Raw genomic sequence first — 22,046 nt, 5'->3', positions numbered from 1 at the left:
TTTGAACGTTTTTACTTCTTACTTTGCCACAAACAGAAAATGGACACTTTTAAGATCACATTTGACCGACAGCCGATTTGGTCAGACTCTGAAGATGAGACGACACTAAATTCCCAAACTGTCATCACCACTGAGCAGCTTTTCAGTCGGCAGCTGTGACAGAAGAACAGCTGAACAACCTGGAATCAGCCAGAAATGAACCCAATACCATTCGCCAAACGTGTAGTCTGATCTTCAGAGTCTGACCAAATCAGACTGAGCCATAAAACTGACACAATAAAAAAACAAAAAAGCTCAGTGGTGATGACAGTTTGGGAATTTAGTGTAAGGAGCTGGAGAACGAACTGCCGGCTGTGCAGCGAGTGGGCGGAGCTGCTTGTTAAGGAACCATAATTTGGTGAAGGAACTGCAAACATTAAAACATATTAAACGCCGCGTTCACGGCCCAGTTTATTAATTTATTACTTTATTTATTTAACTGCTGTATAAAAGCAATAGAACACTCGAGGAGTGTGTTATCGCCAATAACATCACGGCTGTGATTTGGTCTGCACATTTTAATACATGATTACTGCTTATTTGCTGTTTAACATGCTGGAAAAAACATTAAATATAAAATATGCCAAATGTTTTGCACACTATTCCATACGTTTTCCCCCCCAAAGTGTTAGACACATAAATAAACACTTCATTGAGTATTAAAATGTGTTAAAGTGCGTTAACTTTTTTACACTTGAGGGGTGTTCAAACTTTTGCACACGACTGTATGTAGCATTACTAGGATTTAGACTCTGTAACAACCTCGATATTCAGAGGATGCAGCGACGATCAAAGAAAAACACACAGAATAAAATGTTCAAACGTTGGAGCGTTTGTGTTTATGACAGGGTGATTTTTAAAAATGCTGTTCATTTTTCCCAGAGATGATAAACGGCTTAGACACCGAGTTCCCTTTGCGAGTGTGACGCCGGCTCCAGAACGTCACGTAACCTCAGACGTCTAAGCTTTGATCCTGCACATGCTTGTTCTTTATAAAACAACCATTAACGATCGATCCTGCAAACCTCGTTTTAGTGTTTTGCCTGCTAGCAGACCTGATTCAGCTCAGTGTCTCATTTCTGAGCCCTTCATGATCCGAGTCAGGTGAAAAGACACAGGGGCAGGGTATCGGGGCCCTGAGGCTGAAACACAAAACCGAGAGATAGCTCAAAACCAGCCAGGCAGAACAGGAAAACAAAGAATCTCATTTTCAAAGGACATTTTCCTCCAGACCTACTTCATTCCAACAAGCACAACGAAGCCACGACAACAATAAACAAATGAACAAAAAAAAACAAGAATGGCAAGAAAAGGTACCATAAACAACAAAAACAATGTAAACGAGCAATGTAGTCCTACAGTAACGGATTCTGCATCAGAAATGGAAGTGTAACAGAAGCGTTTGTCTTTAATAAAGTGCAGTGGCGACGGCCGAGAGAGCAGATGAAGGGAGCAGCGTTCTCCTGAGGAGAGCTGGACGGACGGGCAGGCCGTGGAGAATAAAAGTGCTTGTTGTGATTATTGCTGGAACGTGCTGGGTTACGGAGCAGGGCGAAAGAGCACAGCGGCCACAATAGGGCGCTTTGTTGGCTCTGCGCGCCCCCGGCCGTGCGGCGCTGACCCTGATAAGACGGCTGGATGGCATTACAGGAAGCTGGACGCTCCTCAGAAGAATTGCATTCGCTTCACCTGCCCAGAGGGTCCCTTTTCACTTCCTGCTGGACTGGCTGCCTACAGAAAAGGACACAGAGCTGGAGTTAGAAGGGCTTCCCCAGATCCTCCATCAGAGCCTTAATGCAGCTGAATTACTTTAATTACTCAATTAACCCTGATTAAAACAATGAAATAATGATTGGTCCATATCTACTGTTTGGGAGAAAGAAGAAAAAGAAAAGATGAATGAATTAATGAAATTAATATTTATATTGAAATTAAGAGCCCATTCATTTAAATGTTTACTTTTTAATGACCTCCAAGGCTAAATATTTATGAAATGTAAGACAATAAGATTTTTTAAAGGACTGCAAGAAGAAAAGCAGAGTTTCAGCAACATGTTTTCATGTTTCACAAAGTTTTATAAACTTTTCCCACTGTCACTGAGCAGAGCAGCGACATGACAAAGAACCTGATTGACCCTCTTGTGTGTATCCGAGGTGCTGATTGGCTCGCAGATTGAACCTTAGAGAACTCAGAGTTTGACTTTGGAGACAGAACATTTTTGCACACAACTTACAAAAAATGAAAACAAAACAAAACAAAACAACAGAGTCTAAAAATGAGTCTGTTTTTGTGTCGGTTGAGTAACAGAAGCTGCCTCTTCAGCTAACTGACTGACTGGAGCACTGGATGCTTATTTCTCCTCAGTACTAACTCCTTATTTGTCACAGAAATATATTTTCAGTGTTTTTAGATCGAGGTAACATCAGCTAGAACAGTTAGCCTATTTAGCACCAGAGCTAGTTGTGCTATCTGCCTTCTCAGTCACATCCTTGAAAACATGCTCATTTCAAGGCATTTGTGTGTTGTAGTAGTAAAGTCTAACACACTATGTTCACAAATATGAGCAAAACTTTCACAGTTTAAAATTCTGTCAGAAGATAAAATTGGCATTTCACTGAATTGTTGGTCTGTATATTTTCTCTGTAATCATGGGATGAAAAGTAATGAATACCTGAACAGTGATTTCAGTATTTGGATACTGGCACCTGTAGCGGTTTAGCGAGTAGCTGAGCACTCAAACACATCTCTAAACCAAATATACATTTTATATTTCAATGAATATTCAAATTTCAATGTTTTTTCCGCAGCCCTAGTGTAATTTACGTAATCAGTGACAAAATCAGTCACGTTAATACGATGTGTTACACAAATAATCAAAAAATAATAAATATCAAATGCGAAATATTTGATTATTGTGCTATTAAGAAAGATTAGTAGCTAGTCAGAGGTGGGAACAAGTCACTAAGTTGCAAGTAACAAGTAAGTCTCAAGTCCTGAGTCAAGATAGTCAAGTCTCGATTCAAGTCCCGAGTCAAGATAGTCAAGTCTCGATTCAAGTCCCGAGTCAGGGCGAGTCTCAAGTCGAGTCCCAAGTCAATAGTCCTAATCTTCGAGTCCTAAACAAGTCAGTCTTTATCGATTTTCTCAAGTCAAGTCTAAAGTCATCAAATTCGTGACTCGAGTCAGACTCGAGTCCGAATCATATGCATTTTTCACGTTGTTCTGGCTGCATAATACCATTCACCTTGAATCTTTTTCTCATTTTTTATGTAAAGAAATGAGTAAATGAAGTAAAGAGCTGTAAGTAACTGGTGACCAGCAAATAAACAACCTTATTCCAAGAGAATACTTTTATTCTCTGTGTCAGCTGAAATTAATCAGTTGATATGATACTGTTCGATGTGATCACGTGGTGCATCATCTGCGTTTTGATTGGCTGTTTCACAAAGTTTAGACACTTGCATCTAATGAGGCTGAGTTCCAAGTGACCTTGCGGGACACTTTACATTATACAACTCAAGTGAAATTTTAGTTTCATACAGGTTTCCTGTGTATGCGTAAAGCCTAAAAGGTTAAAAAAGGTCAGCTTATGAAAGTGTTTGAGGTCATTCATGTGGATGATGCTTCTGAGAGAATCAGATTCCAGGAAATGATTTAGGGGTTAAAATGCGGCCAGACTTCCTCTAACCTGTTAAATCGATATCATACCTCATCACACTGGGCCATTAAATCCACTCAGCAGCTCTGATACAAAGCATTATATGTGGCGTCTCTATAGTGGCCGAATCAGAGGAAACAAAGGTGAGCAGACAGGAGACTGGAGAATGTAAAAGCGGCACCATATAAGGTGGAACGGGACAATTCGAAAGAGAAGCGACTTCATCTTCGCAACCGTTCAGTGTTTGACAGTTTCTCGTTGCAGATTTAACTTGCCAGGAAACCAACTGCGCTGCTTATATATGCGAATAACGCATCGCTGCTATGTGACCTGCAGTCTGTATGGCGGTTCTCAGTCGTTGCGAAACAGGGCTTTTGCGCTATGCTGCACACGTCCCGTCTCAGGGATATTTTACTGACAAAGCGACTCATCTGCATTCGCAGAAGAGTGGCAGCAGCATCTCATGTGCTCCAAAGGCAGTGAATGAGAGCCTTCTAGTTCACTTGCCACATCACTTGTCAAAATTCAAGTCAAATTTATTTGTATAGCGCTTTTTACAACTGATGTTGTCACAAAGCAGCTTCACAGAAATCCATTTAGGACAAAGTTTCAACATGAAATGTAAATCCTCCGGGTGAGCAAGCCAGGGGCGACAGTGGCCAGGAAAAACTCCCTCAGAGCTGAGGAAGAAACCTTGGGAGGAACCAAGGCTCACATGGGGGGGACCCATCCTCCTCTGGTCAAACTACCTACAAAATTATTATTCTACTAATATTAATAGTAGTAGTAGTAACAGTTAGGAGTCCACTTCAGTGTCGGGTGGGCAGCTAGTCCAAGGCAGGTGGCGGTGACTGGGGCATGGGCAACTGGTCTGAAGAAAAAACGTAGGGAGATGGAGTTAGTTTAGTTCTGTATGGGTGTATGTATAATAATATGTAAAACATTTCCAGAGTGTGGCTAACGACTCCGGCAGATCTGACTATAACAGCTTAACTAAAAGGAGCGAACCAAAAGGGCACACAGACACGGGAGCACCCTGAAACAATTTGGCATCCCTCCGCTCCACCGTCCACAAACCTGAGTGTTCGCGTGCGAGCGGCGGGACGACAGCACCAGTCTCAGTTTACTATAATTCACTGCGTCCATCGATAATTGTTTCATAATCGCATCGCAGCTCTCTGAATCGTAATCGAATCGTGAGGTGCCTAGAGATTCCCACCCCTATATCATATATATCAGGGGGTCTCAAACTTTTCCACCCCAAGGTCCTCCTGTGTATAACTGTAAAGCATAGCACCCCCCAGGAAAACTTCAATTCAATCAGCTTTTTGAATACAATTTTCTTTTTCTTTTCTTAAATGTTTACACTGAAAATCTGAGAATTACGGCCTGAAAAAGATCAGATCGTCATTCTGGATGTCAGCAGATTTGCAAAATTTGCAGTTATGTTTAAAAAAACCATATGGCTGTAGTGATATTAAAACAGGGGGAAAAAAGAAAGCAAGAATAGAAATGTACGAGGTACGAGGTGGAGCTGCAGTCCATCATATTTTCACTGAAAATACTCCACTGACCTCCCCAAAAGAGGAACCGATGGGTTTCTTTAGTTTTGAGGGTTTAGCGCCTCATCTGAAACAGTCACACCACACTAACCGCGCTCGACTCAGCTGGGCTTCTGGATCAGCGCCGTCACAATCAGCAACAATGATCAATTGGTCTTACTTGATCTCTGCTTCTTTGTCATTGGTTTTCCAGTTTAAGCTCAACCACTCGCACAGGTCGCTGATGCTCGGCCAAATATATGCTCCGCTGTGATCCATACGTCAAATCATATGGATCACACATCTCATTACTATTATTTTTATTTTATGGTTTGTCTCTCGTTTTTAACAGCAGCTCGTGCTGAGAGTCGTAAAAAGTCAGACGTTAAAACAGACAGACTGTGCTGACAGGACAGCGCTAGAAGTGCTGCTAGAAGTAGAAAGCGAGCTCTCGGACCGAGACCTGCGGTTTTTGCCAGAACGCAGTTCAGCTGTCTGCTGCAGACTCGAGTACAGGTGGAGTGTTTACACGTATCAAAATGGAGTAAACTAAAGGTGTGAAGTCCACACTAAACAGGAAGGGTGTGAAAGCGCCCTGAGAAACTTCTCCATCTCTGGCTAACTGTCTGCATCGTGCCCGCGGCTGCATGGTCACAAATTAACCATTTTAATTGTACGTGTTAACATTTACATTGGTTATAATTAGATTTTTAGATGTTTAATTATTAAGGTAATTTTTTTCCACTTACGTTTTTATGATTTACAGTGATGTTACCTAGCTAGAGGAGACTTCATGGCCTGCTGGTGGCCCGCGGCCCACAGGTTGAGAAACGCTGATATTAATATCATATACACAGTCAATGAACATATATATCATATATATATCACATCTACTGTCAGTGTATATATCACATATACAGTTAATGAGTGTATATACCATTTATACAGTCAATGAGTGTATATATCATATCTATTGTCAATCAGTGTATATATCATACATGTCATATATACAGGTTCACAGCCCACAGGTTGAGAAACCTGATATACATCATATATACAGTTACTGAGTGTATATACCATATATATAATCAATGAGTGAATATATCATATATATCATATATACAGTCAATGAGTGTGTATTGTATATATCAATTATACAATCAATTAGTGTATATATCATATATGTCTCGTTTCTTGTTACAGTGGAGGTTCTCGAGGGGAACTGGAGCTCCATCAAGCTGCTGCTTTTGTTAGTTTGCTGCTCATTGATTTATCCATAGTTCTCCAGCGTATTCTGTAAGAATATCATACAATGAGCTGCAACTGGGCTTCTATGGCAACTACTATGGAAAAATCGCATTAATCGCATCATTAAAAATGACAGTTTCCAAAATTTCGGTTTAAAGCACATTGAAACCAGAAGTGGTTTAAACACCTGAAGGATCTGAGTACTGATAAGCTCTGACATCACGATAGAGAGATTAAATGACCTTTGGCTTTATTCCCAATATTGCTCTGCGACTGATTTTGGGTCAAATGTTTAGGTGTGATATTGTTTTCCTCTAAATAAAGCTGACTAGGCTTTAAGTGATCAGTTACTGCAAAACTGGGAAAGAAAACATGATCATTTGGGCTAAAATACTAAAAATGATAAACTCTTTGACAGACAGCAAATCAAAATGAACAAATAAATAAAACATTAGGAGACCGTCTCAGACAGCTGTTCTCTGGTTACTGAGGATGCAGATATAGGATGTATAAATGGCTTTCAGGCTGCAGTAATGGCTGTTAAACATGCTCTCTGGACACTAAAGAGAACAGCAGGCCTTCCAGTAAGGCACTGACCGTAAAGGCTCGAGGCAGCGCTCTTCAAATGCAATAAAGAAACCAAGACTGATTCCACCTCAACTCTCTTAATGGAAGGTTAGACTCAGATCACTGTGGCCTGGAGATAAAGCTGCGTTAAAGGAAAAGTTCTCTGAGCTATCAAACACAGTTTCCCTCTCTAACCTCGAATGTAGCCCATCAGCCAAGACATGTGTGGAGTCTGAATAGGGGTGGGCGATATGGCAAAATATAATATCACAATACTTCAAGAAATGTTCATGATACACAACGTGCCACGATATTGATTTTCCTGAGATTTGATAATCCTACAATGATTTTTATGAACACCTCTCTGCACTAAATCCAATAATTATATCCTCTTATTTAATGAAACATGCTGTTGGTGTTCTAGAAGCACTGAAGAGCTCCACGATGTGACATGACGTAATTTGCACAGCGCTTCCAGTGAGTTGCAGGAAGCTTTATGTTCTGCAACCCACAGGCAGTTTAGGTTTATGTAGCTTTCAAGCAACTAAAATTTCATGTTAAGGCAGCATTAGATTTGGTTAGGAGGCTAATGTAGCTAACAAATGAAGCCTTTAGGATGGGAAAATGCAGGCCTGCGCCACCTGCTGGTTGTGTTCAGAACATTTTGAATTGCCAACAGTTTCACTGCAGAAAATTTTTGATAACTCTGATCTTATATATATATATATATATATATATATATATATATATATATATATATATAAGATCAGAGTTATCAAAAATTTCCAATGTTCTATCCCCTGTGTACCCTGCATCTCATTTATCTACCTCAGACTCACTAATCACAAATAAGAAATTGTGTACAGCTGTAAATATCATAGCTTTTATTTCATAACCTATACAATCTGGTGTATATTAATTTGTATATTTAGAGTCTATATACATATAAATGTGTGTGTGTGTGTGTGTGTGTGTGTAATGTGATGTGACAATACGTGTGATTTGATTAGAAATCAGTTGAAGCTGGAAATTTGATGAACCCGTGATTTTGTGACTGTATGACTGAATGAAATCATGAGAAACAAGTTTCGCTTTTAGCACTTTAAACAACGAAAACAATGAAAAGTAAATTTGTTTTATTTGTCGTTTCTTTTATAAATGTGTATGTTCACTCTACTTAATTTGTCTCCTTAATTTTATAAACTTTGTCTTTTGTTTATTTTTTATTTAATTTTTATTTTTCTTGCTCTCTGCTGCATTTTGTGTGATTTCAACAGACAAACAAACAAACTAACAAATAAATAAATAGCCATCCAAAAATCACAGGGCCTAAAATCTAATGAAGTTTAAACTGAGGATTCAGAAAAAGCTTTTCTGATGCCAATCAGTGAGAACAGTCGGACTGAGGGTTCGACAATAACTCCACTTACATGCGCACAGTAGCCCGAGTTAGTTCTTAGTCTGGACTGAACCAAGACCAGTTGTCTGAGGTCCAGTTTGAAATCATTTTATAGTACTGAATAAAAGCATGAGCATAACTAAACCTTTAAGGCAGCTGCTACTGTTGTTATCTATGCTAATGTACTTTAGTCCATGTTTATAGTTAACAGTGACTCACAGAGTGTCAGAAACCACATAATCAAGTCTATTAGAGATACTGAACAACTCGAACGATGCCAATCCAAAACTAAAAAAGCAAACATCTTATATTTGAAATACGGCGAACATTAAACATTCCTTTAAAGCTGCACAATGTTCAATAGCTGAAGCTTAAGTGCCTGTATTTATTAGTGAAACTGCACCGCAGACAGAAACAGGTAATGAGAGAAAAACACAGGTGTTCAGCAATGCTGAGCAGTTTTTGTGCACTAATGTTTGCTGTAGGTGGAAATATTTGAGTCGTCCAGCAGTTTCGACATGTTCTGAAACCCAAATCCTGCTTATGGAGTCAAATTTCTGGGAAACTGACACTTTCCACTGAACAATACCGCATACTTTATCCTGCCGGGATCTCTAACGTTCACATTGTCCACGTATTCCTGCTTCAATAGAGGAGAATGTAAACAAGTGAGTGGTCTAATTATTAGGTGCATCAGGAACAAAGCACAACCAGAGATTAGCCACGCAAAAATGAGGAAAAATGAAGAAACCAGGGGTCGTATTACAGAAACATCCTAGTTCTGAAATCTTATCTGTTTAGGACTGAATTTAGTTCAGTAGCTATTCCAGAATAACAGTTCTTAAATTCAGAATCTCATCAATCTCATCATGAACTCCAGATAAGAAAACAGCATCACACAAACATCCTAACTGGACTAAACCTCCTAAATCCTGTCCTAACTTTAGGATGAACCCCAACAGGGTCCTCACTTCTGTTTAAGGTCCGTTTCTATGGTTTTTAGGCAGCTGTGTCAGCAGCATAGTTCACTACCAGCATAATGAGCTCCATTTATTTCTACTGTAAAACGCTGCTTTCACTGTGAGATGATTTTCTTTTCTAACTCTGCGTTTTAAAGATCTCAGACGCTGCAGACTCGATCTCCACCGCCCCTCTGATCACCTTCGTGTGTTAATGTTGATGATGAAATATTACAGTGATGGTGGTGAATAATGAGGAGGCGGAGCTGAACGTGTGTCTGTTTATTAGGAGGAGTAACGTTAGCGCGCTCGGCTAAAGCGTTTGGGAAATGGAGACCGAAACTGGGGAGTGGCGACGCTCTGATAAACAGCAGGGGGCGCTCTCACAGTATTCACAACTTACAGTTTATCACACTTCTGTTTGATCTTTTTTACATCAGTAAAGACAGCTTAACTCACATTTTTAACATTATTTTGATTGCGTGTTTACGTTTCAGCTGTGTGTGTATGACCGGTTGCTACACAACAGACATAAAAGTTGATCTTTAATTTGATCGAGTAGGTTAAGAATTCCTAACTGGAGAGAAGCTGCTGTAAGACAGAATTAAGATCAGATTTGCTCCTGTAATGTCTTATTTTGACCTGTCAGATCTGAAGAGAGAAAGTTACTGTAATACAGCCCCAGGCTCTGCATTTGCTTGATAACCATTCAACTTTGGTACATGGATCATGGAACATATTGCACTAGCAACCTGATTGACAGACAAACCAATTATAAATAAACAGCTATCAAGTAGAGTTTATTACTATTGCTTTCACAGTGATGCATACAGACATTAAGTGTGGGGGTGGGCGATATGACAGAAATATTATAACCACGATACTTCAAGACATTTTCATGATACACTATGTGCATCATGGTATTTCATTTTTAGTTTTAAAATTTAATAGATTTAGATTTTAATAAGTTAGAACAGACCAAGCAGCACCTTTAGTGCCACATATAAATAATAATAATAATAATAATAATAATAACAATAATCTTATATTATCATCTGATGCATTCATGCAACGTGAAAAAGAGCGTAGAAAATGATGAATCAGCTTCTGTGCGTGAAATCAAGCGCCAGTCGATCTCATTTACATATTATTTACATAAAGCTTGTGCTAATTTATGCAGATGTGTGGGTAGGAAGCCAATAAAACGACAGCGCTAAGCGGCTTGTGAGCTAATCGCTGTGCTGGTAGACAGAGCTTGAAATGGAGTGCACTGCGCCTCCTACTGACCAAACTTTATACTGTTAAAATTACGACCATTGAAAAAAATAAAATGTGAAATAAACAAAACATGAGAGGTTTTAAGATGGCTGAATGATTTGATCGTGTCAAGTGATTATTTTCCTAAAATAAAAGATTTAAATGCTGTATTACTGCAGTGTATGACGCTGCCTGTGTTTTGTACTGTTTATTTGCTGGGCGGAGTCAGTAGTAAGAAATAAAAGCACAGTGTAATTTGCCTTTTATAGGAACATAAAATATCTGCAGCATGTGTTTATAGAGATAAAAAATAAGTACATCCACTTTTGAACTGGACAGATTATTAGTATTATTGTTATTTTCTATTTTTATTCTTTTTATTGGTGTTATAGATTATATAGAATAGTTTTGGTTAAATCAATAGAGCCAAGTTTACAAGAGCTGTACAAATGTCTGGTCTATTTATAGCCCTGTTTACATGCAGATCAGCGTAGTTTCACCTTACAACATGAAACACCCCCTTCATTATGCAAGTTTTAAGTACAGGTTTTCCACCATTTCTTGTTCTTTTTTTCTCCTGAAAACCTAATGACGTTTATTTCTTCTTTTGTGCTTGTTCGGGTGTCATAAAGACGTCATAGCATGTGACACTACAGAAAAAAACCTCTGTGTGAGATTCAAAGGAGTGATTTGAGTGTTTATGTTCAAATCTATCCTGGATAGTCTCGTCAATATCAGCCTGGACTGCTTGCTGTAGTCATGCTAAGCTCGGGTCAACTAAGACCTGAACTGGACTGTGGCAATTAAACTGTGCAGTTTAAATCATTATACTGTAGTTAGACTATCAGTCTCGGTCAGACTAACATCAAACCACAGCTCTTCATTCAGTGAATTCTCTTCTATTTGACAGACAGATGGTCATTAATGTAAATTAAATCATTGAGATTTAGAAAGAGAGCACTGAGAAATGTCAATGTAAAGGTGAATTTCAATATTCCTGAATAATTCCTGAAGCGTGTGAGATGTAAACAGAGAGATTCAGAGTGGTTTGGTATGAAATGGTTCAGATGTCTTTACAGTGGTGGTGATAGGAACCAGGCGTCGCCATGACTACAACACAAATATAGACATTTTATTTACTATCCAGAACCACCAGTGAACCTACACGAGTCTTCTGAGTTTATATGGAATGTTGATGATGGAAAATAGTGGAAAATCTGGAATAATAAGTTTTATTTGGGGACTTAGAAACGCTCTGCTTTCTGGTTGTTCCAGCCAAAACCTTAACAAGCTTCAGTTAGTCCAGAACGCTGCAGCCAGAGTTCTCACCAAAACCAGGAAATTCGACCACATTAGCCCAATTTTGTGTACCTTACATTGGTTGCCAGTTAAATTCCGCATTGAGTACAAGATTCTTCTACTGACATATAAAGCTCTGAATGGCCTTGATCCTCAGTACCTCAGTGACCTTATTTCCTATTATCAACCGACACACCCACTTAGATCACAAGGTGCTGCTCATTATTAGTACCCAGAATAAATAAAGTTACGTCAGGGGGAGGAGCCTTTTCATACAAAGCCCCCCAGCTTTGGAATAGCCCACCAGTCTGTGTTCGGGACTCAGACACAGCCTCCATCTTTGAGTCTAGGCTAAAAACTTACCTGTTTAGTCGAGCCTTTGGTTAATTTGTTTTTCTAACTATGTCCCTCTCATCCTAAAACTTTATTTCTGGACTACCATAAAACAGTGTCTCAGTCATCAGGCAGTGAATTCATAACCATTTCATGTAGGAACTTTCTGTGAGGGAGCTTTTAGAGGTGGACGTCTGGTTCCTATCACCACCACTGTGAACAATTCTGACTCGGTAAGTTTCTCTAGAATGGAGCGTTTCACACCAAACCACTCTGAATGACTCTGCTTACATCTTAACCATTTAATTTCCCTTTAATCAGAAAATGTAAAACATTTTAGGCAACAGTTTGCATGGATCTTTTTGTGTTAGTTTAAAAACAGTAAGATAAAAAAGCTTGTTCAACTAACTGGATTAAATGTAAACAAGGCAGCAGAAATTCCTTTAACACAACATTATTCTGTTAAATTCAATCCATTCAAATATCTTTCTTCTCTTTTCAGAAATGAATAAACATGATTAGAAAATTGCATCAGTTTGATTTAAATGGCTAAAATTACCTAAGAAATCTAGTCATTACGCTCAATCAGTTTACACTACATTATTATTTTATTTAAATGTAATTGCATAAATAAAGGCACTGTTACATTATATTTACATTAAATATAAATTTTGTATTGACAGGTTTGAGTCTGCTCTGAAAACCAACAAAAAAAGTGCACAGCTAACTTTTCAGCATATTCAAATTGTAATAAAATATCTCCCGTTTCAGATCGGCGCTGTAGCAGAGTATGGATCAGTATTCAAATCATAATAAAATATTTCCTGTCCTCACAAACACAAATATGGTATGAAAATGAAAGTTACTGCCCACAGCATTTCCCTTGTTTCACTGAGCTACGAGTGAGAATGCTAAAACAATCTTAAAGCATGAGTGTAAAATTTGCAATATCTGGCAACATCTGTGACTTTCAGAGGCTGACTGTTATAATAACGTGCATAACTATAACTCCTACATTAAGCTGAAGCCGGTTTGCATGTCCAGAACCAATCCCTTCGCCACGAATCACTGCACATTTATAACTCTGCAAACATCAACAGATGAACCATTCATGCTTTTTATACAAAGTAAACACGAGCTGGACAAAGAACGCACATGTGTGAATACGTAATATGTAAATATGCTAAAACTATTTCCACACACAGACAGACAGACACACAGACAGAGACAATGTGATCCACCAATACAAACACACAAAACACACTAATATAAGACGATTCCTGGCCAGGTTCTAGAACTGTACCTGTAATTACACAGTGACACAGTATGTAAAGTAGACAAGGTAAGACACTACAGGGGAACAGGGTGAATATTTGAACAACTGATATCACTGCGAATCTTTGCCAATTGATTGCTGATCTTTATTGTATTCTTAGCATTTTTGTGCTGGATTTGAAAAAAATACATACAGATATGCAAATGAGACACTGTGCTTAAATATGCATATAAATGTATTCATGCAATTTACTTCTTTTTTGTACCGCACAGTATTTTTAGTATATTTTTATTTTATTATTTATCTTTACTTTCTACTCATGCATCTGTAAATAGTGTACGTCAATACTTTGCTCCTGTTCACTTTGCTCTTTACTGTGCTTTGTATTGCTGCAATAGAAGAACTTCCCTCTGGGATTAATGAACTGATCTATCAATCTATCTAAAAAAACAAAAATCTTTGGTGATATTAGAATTGAAATGTTTACTTCATAGTGAAGAGGATTTTACAGAACAGCTCACTGATTTATTTTATTAAGTAAAAAAAACACTCTGCCTCTAACTTGACACATCATTTTGTGTTGCTTTTAAAACACAAGTAAGCGTGTTGTTATTTAACACATCGCTTTTTAGAGTGCGTTGCTGTTCTAAAACGCTTTCCAGGTCATTCTGTAGTACAAAATCTAGCATTAATCCAGCCCGCGGCAATATATGAGGAAATCCTTCTGTGACAGAATAGGGCTGCTGTCTTTAGAACAAGAGAGTTACACATTTATGGACATCATTATTAGATTCTTCAGGGAACTAGTTTTTTTAGCGATATATGGAAGGCAGAGTTGTGTGGAGTGTGGGCGGAGTTAAGCCGTCATAAGAGCGCGCGGTACTCACTGTGTGCGCTGTGTGCGGCGCTGTTGGGTCTGCTGCTCTGCTGGGGCTCGCTGTGGGAGAATTTGGGGCCGAGTGGGGGCAGCCTGGGTCGCCCTGCATCACTGCCGGGAGAGCGAGGAATCTTGGGTCGGCCCGCTAAGCCGGGGATGAGGTCACTGCAGGGGAGGAGAGGGGTGATTACTTTCTCACACCCGTTGCGTGATATGTATGACATGCTTCGTGTACAATGTATGTCTGGGGTCCAAGCCAAGCTACGTTTCTGCAGCCCTTGAGGAAATCGTCCATTTTAACATCTATAAGACTTAAGCTATGTTACACCAATATGATGTTACTGTGAGACAAACTAAGCTACAAAGTCAGTCGTTATGGCATGCTATGGTTATTCCACTCAAAAAAAAAGTCATGGCACGACACAACGTCAGAAAAAAAAGGTCTGACATCAGCATGTGTTTAAAATTTTTAGTAACATTTACTGCAGGGTGCCGTTCATAAGGCTAGAAGACTCCTACATAAGCTTGTCGTAACAACTGACATAACCCTACATAAATGTTTATCAATGCTTACTGCAATAGTTGACATTCGCAACGCAAAGTCAGCTAAAGTAGCCTTCGTGACAGACGACGCCTGTTGGAATAAACACATAACCCTGCATAGATGTTTATGTCAGTTGTCGTAAGCTTGACATAACTCTACAAAACAGCTTAAAGGCTTATTTAAACAGGTGTCATTTGCTATAAAGGTTATATTTGCTCATTTTGATCAAAGTTAGCTAGAATAGCCTTTTATGGTGATTCCCATTGGAATAAGCATTTATAAATGTAGGGTTACGTCAGTTGTCATGAGAAGCTCATGTAAGTGTCTTGTAGCCTTATGAACAGAACCCTAAAGTAAAGTGTTACTAAAAGTGTTTATTTATGTTTGTGTTAGCTTCCGTGATGAGCTTATGCAGGTGTCGTAGTGTTATGAACACCGCACTATAGTAAAGTGTTACTGAATAAACTTTACCTCCCAAGACCAAAGACTCTTTTTTAAACACTGTTTTTTGAACACCAAATTTTAAACAGCTGCCGTTTTCCAAACTGTGACTTTAGAGATACTGTTTTCAAAATTTTGAAGCAATTTCAGAGCTCGCTTTGATTTATCAAAAGTTTGTGTTGTGACGGGTAACAGAGATACATATCATATTCTGTAGTAACCTGAGACCAGGCTTTTACTGTAAATGTGAGAATGTTCGTTTGTGGGTGTATTTAGTAAAACAGAGTGATCAGCAGACAGGCAGGCAAGCTTAGCACACAAACGTGCCTAGCAGGAGAGCAGGAATGCTTCCAGCAATCCATCACATTATGCAACAGTTCATTTGGAGCTAAGTGTTAGCTGACGGACTCAATAAGCACAGACGGAAGCAGCTGAATCAAACTCATCTGTGGCGAAAACTGTGGCTGAAACGTTGCCTCAGGAGAATCATCTACAATATCACTGAGCACAAAAGCCCACACAGTCCGCTGTACGGGACACGATCCGTCTGACCCGAGTTCACATCCATGTTAGGAGGACGGACGGGATGAAATGAAAACTTCATCAGTGTTCAAAATGATTATCACGGTGTTCTTAAATTATACTGAAACATATCTAATGATAAGCCTTGCTTCCCTGCCTCGCAATACACTGAGCGCTTCTCATACTCATATTAACAGATCATCATCACTGATGTTACTGATGATAGTTTTCCCTGTGATACACTTAAATACACTTATTTACCAGTAGTGACTGGATTTCACTGGTAACAGTGAATGCATTTACAAGCACTCAATAATCAAATCATAATTGGATTTCTGCAGTTATCTGATTATTCATATGGTCATGTAAACACCATACTCTGATCTAGAAATCTGATTAAGAAATCTGATTAAGAAATCTGATAAAGAGGCTGGATTTTAGCTCCATAATCAGATATCTCAGTGCATGTAACTCTTACTCTGATTTCTTTCAGATTTCTCAGTCTGAGTATGTGCGGAACAGACGGCGGTACCGGACAACAAGCGAGCAGCGTTATCGCGAGACACAGCAAAACACTTTTAGAGCGACACTGAAACCAACTACATTCTCGACGGAATGAAGCATTTACATATTCTTCGTCTTCTAGATGACGTATGTTCATTTTTTCAGATAAAGTGGCACAGTGTTGTAAAAAAAAAGCCACGGTATGAAGTTTGAGTTTCACGTTACGCTTGTCATGTATTATTCTGTTAGTTTATTGGCTGGTTGCATAGCAGAAATCTGATTACTGTCTGACTCATGTAGACCTGGAGTTTCTCCATTATCTGATAACTCAAGTGCATATAAACGCGTTGATCGGATTATTGACAAAATCTGATTTTCTGCAGTTATCGAATTATTAAGTGCATGTAAACACACTCAGTGACTGATGATCATAGATCTGTTTCTCAGTGTTACTCTGACAGGCCTCTAACAGTAGTAATCTATATACTTCTGTCCAATGAAAGGCTGTTCTTTTTCGATTTCTCTCTTTTTTAATAATTTGCATTAATGGTAAAATCTTGTTCTCTGTCCATTTTGGTCTTGTGTTACTGTTTTCCTATCCAGTGTGGACCCGAAGACGATGGGTCCCCCTTTTGAATCTTGGTTGTTTCTTCTTGCTCTTAGGGAGTTTTTTTCTTGCGATTGTCACCATTGGTGACGCTCATGGGGGTTCAGATCCAGATGTTTCTGTAAAGCTGCTTTGTCACAACGCCTGTTGTGGAAAGTACTATATAACTGAACTTTGACTTGACTTGACGTATCAGGCCTTCAAACTGGTTCCGACTCCGGGTGAACATATGGACAGGGTTTCTCCAGAATGTCGTCTTCTGTTTGGGTCTTCAGGCTTCTGAATAGCTGGTTTATGATTCCTCTGATTGTCTTCGTTCATCTTGTAGCTGGTCATCTTCCTCTTTTACCTTCAGCTGTTCCAAGCGTAATGGTGATTTCCAACTAACTGTTTTTTCTCAGAATGAGTCCAGAATAAGAGCTTCAGTTTGGATTTCTGGGCTCTGAGTGAGCCGCGAGGCTTGATTTGGTCTGCAATCCATTTGTATCATAAACAATGTCTCAGTCATCAGGCAGTGAATTCTTAACTATTTCATGTAGTAACTTTCTGAGAGGGAGCTTTTAGAGGTGGACGTCTGGTTCCTATCACCACCACAGTGATCAATTCTGACTCAGCAAGTTTATCTAGAATGGAACGTTTCACACCAAACCACTCTAAACCACTCTGTTTAACTTAACTATTTAATTATGCAGAAAGTTCCGAGGTACTTTCGAATATTTTCACCAGTACCAAAGTTCAAAGGCCTATAAATCTATAAAAAGTAGAGCTGTTAGTGCATTAATGTCTGTCATCCACAGGTGTTTCTGTCCATCCTTCTACTGTGAGAAGACGACTCAGCGCTGTGGGTCTGAAAGGATGTGTAGCTGATCAAGAAGAACCTCACTGAGAAAAGGAGACGGACACATCAAACAAAGAAGCTGAACGATGGACTGACCACCCCAGAGTCCAGACCTCAACACCACTGAATGTGTTTGATTACTTCAGAAAATGATCAACCAGCTTCTAAGACTGAACTTTGGAGGTGTGTCTGCAGATTCTTTGAGGAGCTGAAAGTGAGTCTCCTAAAAAGAATGGCAGCTGGAATAAAGGTGAAGAGTGACTCACTGAACACTCAGTGAGAGTAGATTTGGCTGTTTTGTGTAATTTCCTGTTAAATATGTTTTCTGTTTTTTTCCTGAAGTTTTGTACTCGGTGATTGTTGTGACCAGAAATTAAATAAATGATCTCTCTGACTTCTGAGCAGCGCTGTACCTGTTTAAAATTAAAATAATTTCATGCAGTTAATTATTGTGGGTTATATCTCTGAAAATCCATGTCCAATTCCTGGTACGGAGTGCTGCACTGTTTGAGGAGGGAGAGTTTATTACAGCAGGAGGATTCAGGTTTTCCTCGGCTCAATCGGCTCTTTGTTCTGCGCTGGTTGAGAGGCATGTCACAGACGCACCGGAGCAACTGCTGAGTCAAAGCTCCAACACTACAGCCTGCCATCGTTAACCCTTTAAGCTCGAGACAACAAAGGCAACTTTCTGCTATTTAATCTGCTCTTCTCCTTTTTTCCATTGTGATTTCTCACTGTGGATGTTGCATTTATTTTGAGATGTGCAGAGCATGATGTAACAAAGTTGAACATTCACAGATTTTTATTTATATTATACATTTATATGCATATATATGCACTGTTTTAAAGCATTACTTTATTCCTTGTAATGCAGCAGGCTCCTGAAATGTAAAACAAACAACTGTAAATGCAGATTGTGTTCAGCTCTTAAAATGTGCATATATTAATACTGCACTGAGTGCACTGAAATAGCAAGTAAACAGTAACACACACACACACACACACACACATTTTCTAAACTGCTTATCCTTCTGTGTTGCAGGGTAAACAGTAATAATAATAAACAATAACTAACATTTCATTTGTGGTTGGTGCTATGTAGGGACGCACAACATGACAATATTTTATTGTTATTGTGATAAATTGTCACAATATGCTTTCATGAGCACATTGTGAACATCAGTAGATGAAGAACACTGACTAACCACGTGTCGTTACACAGTGAGCATTATTAGGCCTGTTTAATTGGATTTAGTGCAGCGCAGTTAGTAAAACAACGAATAAAAATCATTGTAGTTGAATTTTATTCATTGTAGATGAAAATTATTACTATTACAGTATTTTTATATGTGGCTCTGCAGGTTCTATTTTGCCTGTTTCAACATATTACATTTCAGAAAAACTAAATATTGTGATGCATGTTGTGTATTATGAAAATGTCATGAAGTATCGTGATAATATGTTTTCATATTACGCTATTAACAGAAAACAGTGGATAAACAACAAAAACAGACATTTTTCTGATGGCCTTAAAGGATTAAGCTCTATCTGTCCACACTACAATTCTTCACGTTCTCAACTACAGAACTTACACATTAGTTTCATAGTAGATACTGAATAATTTATAACAGTTACTTAAAAGTTCATAGTGGTTACACAATAATTCACAGTAGAATAATTACCTGCCATGCATTGTTTTATTGTGGCAGCAAAAACTCCCTCAAAGATCAGAACTGCACATAAAAATCAACAAAAAAAGTTTCTGACACTGGGGTGTGTGTGTGTGAGTGTAGAGGGTCACTGACCTTTGTGAGTGGCCGTTGGTGTTGTGTGTGTCGGGCGGCCCCAAAGACTCCTGTGACGAACGCCAGCACTCAGAGTCTACAGAGGAGAAAACACACACACACACTTCTCACTGCACTGACATCATTAACACACACACTGCAGCGTGAGGAGCTGCCTTCATGAGGGAGTGTGAATCGAGTGCTCTGTCGCAGGACAGTTACAGTGCGGTCAACGAGGTCAGCTCAGAGAGTAACGGAGCTAAATACCTGAGTAAAGGAGCTCAGTAGTGAATGAAACAACAGCATCTACTGTCACTGGCCACTTTATCAGAAACGCCTACCACACAGGTATAGGTTTAAAAACAGACTGCAGCTCCTCTGTTACTGCATAGCTGATCAGCCTCCTCTACACCACTCATCAGTGTAAATGGACCACCGCTGAACAGGCACTACTGGGGTGGGGGGTCCATTCTCAGCACAGCAGTGACTCTGATGGGGTAGTGTTTTTTTATACACTGTACTCCACTCTCTGACCACTCTGTTACTTAAAAGAGGTCATTATTGTTAAAGCAGATCATTCATTTTTAAATGCAGAGGGTCTTTAAGGATGCTGAAAAAGGTGATGCATTTGAACTGACATGATTCAAATGTGTACATCATTTCCATTTACAACCCCATTTCCAAAAAAGTTGGGACACTGTGCAGAATGTAAATAAAAATAGATACTGGCTTTTGAACTGTGCACTGATAACAGTGTCCATGATTTCCAAAAAGAATCTGAAATGTTGATTCGTTGGACCACAGGACACTTTTCCACTTCCCCTCAGTCTATTTTAAATGAGCTCAGGCCCAGAGAAGGTGGCAGTGTTTCTGGATCCTGTTTGTATTTGGTTTTGTCTTTGAGGTTTTGAGTTACAACTTGCATTTGTGGATGCAGCGACAAACTGTTTTCACAGACAGTGGTTTTCAGAAATGTTTCTGAGCCCATGCAGTGATTTCCACTACAGAATCATGTCTGTTTTTAATGTAGTGCTGTCTGAGGGCCCAAAGATCACAGCCAGTAAATACTGGTTTTTGGCCGTGTCCCTTACATACAGAGATTTCTCCAGATTCTCTGAGTCTTTTAATGTTATTATGTACCGTAGATGATGAAAAGCAAAAGTTCTTTGCTATTTTACATTGAGAAACGTTATTCTTGAATTGTTGCACTATTTGATCGTGCAGTCTTTCACAGAGTGGTGAACCCTCCTCATCTTTACTTCTGAAAGACTCCGCCTCTCTGAGATGCTCTTTGTACCCAGTCATGTTACTGAGCTGTTGCCAATCAACCACCAGGTGTTTTTTTTCAGCATTACTGAACTTTACCAGTCGTTTGTTGCCCCCATCCCAACTTTTTTGGAACGTGTTGTTGGCAACAAATTCAAAATGGGCAAATATTCTTCAATAAACAATAACATGTCTCAGTTTCAACATTTGATATGATGTCTTTGTACTATTTTAATGAAATATAGGGTTTAAAGGATTTGTACATCATTGCATTTTGTTTTTAATTACATTTTGCACAGCGTTCCTTTTTTTGGAAATGGGTTTGTAGATAAAGTATGTAAAATAAACACAACCATTTCAAAAAGTCAATAAACAATAGCACAAACTGGAACAAAATGAAAGAACAAAAACATTCGCCTGGAACTAATGTGCACATCTGAAGTGAATTCAACGCATGACTTCTTATCAGTGCAGAAACTCTCAGAGCTGAGCAGTGTGTGCAGATGGGCTTAAAGCTGACCGAACCATGAAGGGTTAACCACATTTAGCGAATCCCTGTTGGAGTGGGGGCAGCTCAGCGCCAATTATCTGAGAATGTAATTCACTAGTGCTCCTTTTAGAACCAAATTAGCACCAGTGCAGTCCAGTGTTTTCCTGCCCTTGGGGAGAACACCACTTAACGAGCCACTGGGGTGGACTAGGCTGTGGTCATTACACTGAAAAAAGAGCTGTGAATGTACCTCATTTAAATGTGTACACTGGCTCCACATGAATGAAATGCATCATATGATTACAGCTGTGTCTTCCATTGTACCTACCTTTGGAAATAAATGTGTATTTTATTCATGTGGGAATTACGTAGACATTTGGAAGTAAATTCAGAGTTCACTGGACACAGTAATGGTACAAACACAGCTGGAAAACCAAGGATAGATTAGAAATGTTCTGAATTTACTTGATTCTTTTACGGCCACTTAAACAGGAATTCCACCTTTTTTCCCCACCAAAATTCCTGCATAATTAACTGGTTAAGATGTAAACAAACCCATTCAGAGTGGTTTGGTGTGAAACGCTCCATTCTAGAGAA

The 22,046-nt window shown here is 39.1% G+C and overlaps 1 protein-coding gene across 1 annotated transcript in view; it reads right to left on the bottom strand.

Annotated features, from left to right (window-relative positions):
- Positions 1-488: 488 nt before the first annotated feature.
- The window catches only part of LOC118819093 (lisH domain-containing protein ARMC9), a 69,343-nt gene continuing 47,785 nt past the window's right edge, over positions 489-22,046 (bottom strand). The window contains exons 24-26 of the mRNA XM_036586728.1: positions 19,715-19,790; positions 14,464-14,618; positions 489-1,770 (exon numbers count right to left, since the gene is read on the bottom strand). Coding sequence (XP_036442621.1) covers positions 1,748-1,770; positions 14,464-14,618; positions 19,715-19,790 — 254 coding nt within the window. The 3' untranslated portion in view covers positions 489-1,747. The remainder of the gene's footprint in view (positions 1,771-14,463; positions 14,619-19,714; positions 19,791-22,046) is intronic.

Source organism: Colossoma macropomum, unplaced genomic scaffold, assembly GCF_904425465.1.
Source record: "Colossoma macropomum unplaced genomic scaffold, Colossoma_macropomum, whole genome shotgun sequence".
Classification (NCBI taxonomy): Eukaryota; Metazoa; Chordata; class Actinopteri; order Characiformes; family Serrasalmidae; genus Colossoma; species Colossoma macropomum.
Note: the sequence above shows the minus strand (reverse complement) of the source record. Positions and strands in the feature narration are given on the sequence as shown.